This window comes from Macrobrachium nipponense, chromosome 42 (assembly GCF_015104395.2).
Source record: "Macrobrachium nipponense isolate FS-2020 chromosome 42, ASM1510439v2, whole genome shotgun sequence".
Taxonomy (NCBI): domain Eukaryota; kingdom Metazoa; phylum Arthropoda; class Malacostraca; order Decapoda; family Palaemonidae; genus Macrobrachium; species Macrobrachium nipponense.
In genome coordinates this window covers 41,761,472-41,766,859 of record NC_061103.1, presented here as the reverse complement: position 1 = coordinate 41,766,859, position 5,388 = coordinate 41,761,472, and the positions used below count along the sequence as shown (strand labels likewise).

General features: G+C 38.9%; 1 protein-coding gene across 1 annotated transcript in view; it reads left to right on the top strand.

Annotated features, from left to right (window-relative positions):
- Positions 1–2,235: 2,235 nt before the first annotated feature.
- LOC135213343 (mucin-2-like) overlaps positions 2,236–5,388 on the top strand; it is an 11,072-nt gene continuing 7,919 nt past the window's right edge. The window contains exons 1-3 of the mRNA XM_064247320.1: positions 2,236–2,422; positions 2,849–3,172; positions 4,694–4,897. Of these exons, the coding sequence (XP_064103390.1) occupies positions 2,236–2,422; positions 2,849–3,172; positions 4,694–4,897 (715 nt within the window). The remainder of the gene's footprint in view (positions 2,423–2,848; positions 3,173–4,693; positions 4,898–5,388) is intronic.

Genomic DNA, 5,388 nt, shown 5'->3' with positions numbered 1-5,388 from the left:
TTAATAATGAATTGGGTCGAGAGATATCTCCCGTAATTTAGAAACCGCAAAGGGAGTTTTGTGGAGTGTTACGTAAGGCTTTTAGCGGTTTTTTTACCACCAAGTAACAACGTAAGCATAATACAGTCCACTAAAAGTCCATCTTTTTCGCCACAGCTTCTCTCCTTTCGTCGTCCTTCGAAACCGATGAGAAAATACTTCCACATTAGTCATTCTGGATACTGAACGCATTATTTTGTATCTTTGTAACTAGGAATCAGATCATTCTATATCACCATCGTTTGCCATTGGATTGTTTTTACAGCCCCTTTCCCTCAGTTAAAGTAATTTTATGCTGGCACATTGTTTTTTTAACTACCACACACACAAACACGACAACCTAAGGTCGACAACTAGGTGACTGTCATTTTCTTTTTTGAAGGTAGATGTGGTTCACATATAAATATTGAGATGTAATGAGAAGCTGTGCATACTTCCGTCTCATTGCTATTTGACTTTGAATAAGAGTTTTGTATTACGGTACGGACCAGTATTATTTTTGTAGAACACAGATTGTTAACTTGAATGTTTTTCTGTGTATCAGTGTTTTTCGAGGAAGTGTTGTTACTTCGATATTATTGAGATTTATATTGTAATTGTTATTGTCAACTTTGTGTGTTTTGTAAGGTGACTTTCCTTTAAAATTTTCACCATGGATGCAGACAATTGTAGTAATGCACTCATTTCGTATGAGGCTGCTAAAAGTGAAATCGAACGACGTTTGAATGAGGTAAAACGTGTTGAACAGTTATCTACAACAGTAATTAAGCTGCGTTTAAGGTCCCTTCAGAAAGCAGCTGATTCACTACAGACAGCAGCTTCTGAATATTATAAGGAGATTAAGGGTCGTGAATTAGTAAATGCTTTAACGAGGACTAACGGTTACCTCTCTAGCGCGGACAACGAAATCTCCAAACTCACCGATCGGTTAGCAGCACCCACACCCGCGCCCGCGCCCACACCTGTTAATCCGACACCTGCGGTACCTGCTACCCCTAGTATACCACAACCTATAAGTTGCTTCAAATACGTTACCTACTTTTGATGGCAAAATTGAGCAGTGGTATCCTTTTTGGACTGTTTTTAAAGCAGTTATTCATGGTAGGCAGGACATGAATGATGTCATCAAGTTTACTATGCTGACTTGTTATCTTAAGGGTAAAGCACGCGAAACCGTTGAGGGTTTAGCTATAACTCCAGCTAATTATAGTGCAGCGATAAACCTACTGAAAACTAACGTTTTTCCAACGTTGGGAAACTAGAAGAGAACTTGAGAAATCGGCTGTTAAGTTTACCGCACCCTGAGCATGATGCAGAGCAACTGATGGATTTCCTTATGAAATGGAATAGCATCGTTCATCAGTTAGACGCTTTACCAGGTATTACGAGCGGCGATTCTAATGAGAAAGCAATTATCAAGCGGTGTTTATGAAAGGAAATATTAGGTAGAAGTAATATGCATAACCCCACACCATCACCGTTTAACCCTGTTAAGAGTGGCAAGGATCGTAACACATGTTCGAAAACGAGCGTCAAGCTAATTCGCCTAGTAGTGCTTTCAGAATTAATGTTAAAAATACCAACATAAGAAAATATCTTTTTCTTGTTGCTTTTGTCAAGGCGAACACAGCGGTAAGGTCTGCACGAAATACAATACTTTAGAGACTAGAAGAGTTCGTATTCATGAATTACAACTATGCTTTGGTTGTTCAAGAAAGGGTCATCGTTTATTTGAATGTAACGGTAAGACACCTTGTTTCAACTGTAATGGTAAACATCATACATTCTTATGTGCTAGACTATTACCTAATTCTATGAGCGTTAATGTAAAATTCGTCTCAGCAACCTTCTAGCACCAAATCAGGTCATAGTAGAGTTGAATAAGCCTATAAGAAACTGCTCGATCGCAGCCTAGTTTCAGTACTAGTCAGAAATCAGCGGCTACGAATAATCAGAGTAATTATCAGAATAATGTTAACAGTAATCAAGTAGCTGTGAAAAATGTCGCATCTCTTCGACCGACAGCCAACCTTCTTTTGAGTAATGATGGGAATCGGATCCCGGTTCGAGCCTTTTTAGACAGCGGATCTCAAAGAACGTTCATGAACCCAGATGTTGTTGAGAAAATTGAACTTAGTGCCCATAAAACAAATGGAACTTACATTAATTACGTTGGGAGATAATGTTGAAACCAAAATGTTTGATGTAGTAAGAGTAATGGTTCGAGCAGGTACTAAACGTATTAAATTAAATGCTGTTGTTTGTAATCATGTTAACACTTCCATATACACACCTGGTCTACACAACTTGTATCTGCGATTGCAAGAACGAGGTGTTAAACTGGCAGATAAAAATACTGAATCAGATACCCTCAGTGATATAGGTTTGATTATTGGTGCTGATTAATATAATGCATTTGTGTACTATCACGATAAATATGATGATGTATGTTTGCTTGGTAGCACCGCCCGTGCTGTTATTTTTGGTCCTATACCAAATTGGGCTTGTAATCTTATCAGTGATGATGAAAATGTAAGATCTGTAATAAGTACACAGAGTATAGTTTGCTCGAGAGTCACTGCTTCTGTAAATCCTCTTGACGACAAGGATATTTCTAGACTGTGGTCATTAGATACGATCGGCATCGGGAAGGATGCGCGATCCTATAACGATCAAGCAGCGCTCGAACATTTCAGTGAGACTATTGTAAAGACTGATAACAAATATACGATTGATTTGCCATTAAGAGCGATGCCAGACTCCCTACGTGTTATAGAAAAGCCTTAAGTCAATTATATTCACTTAAGAGAACCTTTGAGTCTAAACCAGTCATGTTTGATCAATACCAGTGTTTTAGATGAGTATGTTAAGTTAGGATTTATTGAGGAGGTAAAGTTAGAAGAGAACTCCTTTGATCCAGTTGATGGCATCAATTATTATTTACCTCACCACCCAGTTTTTAAGGAATCTGCTACGACTCCAATTAGGATAGTTTTCAATGCAAGTAGTAAGGAGTCACACCATGCAAAGTCCGTCAATGATTGTTTACCTGCGGGACCTAGTCTGGCGACGAAATTGACAGATATGCTGCTGGAATTTCGTCAGAACAAATATGCTGTAGTAGCAGACATAAGTAAAGCTTTCCTTAGAACAAGAATGAATGAATATCACAGAGATTTCACAAGATTCTTATGGTTTGCTGATAGAGATTTTAAGCATGTCAAGACTTTTAGATTTAAGGTTTTATTGTTTGGAGAAACTTGTTTTCACCTTTTCTGCTGAATCAGACAATATAATATCATTTGCAGAACCATTCAGATCCCATCGCCAGTTCAGTCAAGAAGTCCTTTTATGTGGATAACTTTATGAAAACTTATGAGAAATGTGAAGATTCAGAACTCGAGAGTAATAAGGTAAACCAAATTATGTTGGAAGCTAATATGCCTTTGGGAGAATGGGCTAGCAACTTGAGTTCATTTAATGATAAACATACCCCATATACTGTCAACTTTGAATGCAGTAAAACTACTCGGTCTCTTGTGGGAAACTTGTAATGACTCATTGAGTGTTTAAGATGCCTTCTCAGTTTGTTACATATTTGAACAATCTAGGAAATGTTTGTACTTTGACTAAGAGAAAGGTTGTGTCTCTCCTTTCAACCATCTTTGATCCTTTGGGAATATTAACGCCCGTAACAATCAAGGGAAAACTATTTTGTGAGGAAATTGTGGGAACTGAAAACTGACTGGGATGACGAACTGATGATGGATTTAAAGAAAGACTTCGATGAATTGTTAAACCCAAAAATCTCAATTCTTGAGGAGATCAAAGTCCCTAGATCTTGTTTTAATGAAGGAACTTGTAGCTTACATGGTATTTGTTGATGCCTCTCATGTGCGTATGTTGTTAGCAGTAAGCACACAAGTCGCTGCTAATTAGTAAGTCTCGAGTAGCCCCGAGTCCCTCACTCACGATTCCCCGTCATTGTTAAAGATTTTTTGGTGGTAAATTTTCAGATTGTACTGTTTGTTGAGTGACTTCCAAGTAGCTTTAAGTTGGGTATTTCATGAAAGATCTAAAGAAGTGTTTGTAATAAAGGAAATCAAGGACTCGAAGTCCAGTCATAACATCAGGTTGTTATATGTCAAGAGCGAAGATAATCCTGCTGATTTAGTTACACGAGGTATTTCAATGTCTCTTTTGAGTAAGTCAGGTTTGTAGTTTTCATGGCCCGACCTGGATTATTGACAAAAATAAGTTTTCCAGAACAAGAGGATGTAGTTTACATAGAGTCTGTTTAATGTAATGAATTTATTGCATAACCAGTTTTGAGAAACCCTGATGATTAATTGTTCTGAGTTCTCCTCATTGAAACACGCATTAAGGATGTAAGTAGACTGATCCTGTTTGGGAGAAGAATATTTCCTAATAAATTCAGGAAAAGTGATAATGCGCCGAACTTCATTGCAGCCAGTGAGTTTCTAAGATATATCAGCGAAGAGCCCGAAGTAAGAAACTATCTGACGGATCATAATTTAGAATGGAAGTTCATAACACCCCGGTCACCATGGAAAGGCGGCTTTTACGAGAGACTGATCGAAGTGGTGAAATCGTGCTTACAAAGGGCCGTGTACAGAAAAAGTCTCGTTTATAGAACTCAATACCATCGTCGCCGAAGCCGAGAACATCATCAATAACAGGCCACTAACATATGTCAACGAAGATAACGCCGACACCCCGCTCACCCCTGCCAAACTCTTATACGGCAGAACTATTACAATGGCTCCTCCTTTGAACAAGTTCGTCGACGTACCTTTCAATGAGAACGTCGAATTGAGGGAGAACTATGCAAGACTGTGTGAGACGATAAGAAAGTTTGAGAAATTGTGGCTACTTGACTATTTGTCTTCTCTTAGAGAGAGGCACAGAAACATCGAGTCTTCAACCATCTGTCCATTAAGCATAGGAGAGTTGGTCCTTATGTAAATGATAATTGTAAAAGACACAAGTACCCTTTGGGAATCATCGAGAAACTCCACGCAGGTCCTGATAATGTTACAAAGGAAAGTCGAGATAAAAACAGCAAATGGAAATTTTACGAGACCATTGAATCAAGTCATTCCACTGGAATGTATGTCAGAGAGGAATCGTCAACTAAAACCTGACAGCTGACAGAATGAAGTAGGCGAGACCAGCGAGGCCTTAAACGAGGCTAGCCATATAAACAAAACAACAAAGAAGACGATGGAGAGGGCCGAAACCAAGGACGTCGGAGACGGCCTAGAGAGTGTTGCGGAGGATGACCCTACGACCTCAACAGGATCGTCGGCCCATGAGAAGAACTGCTGC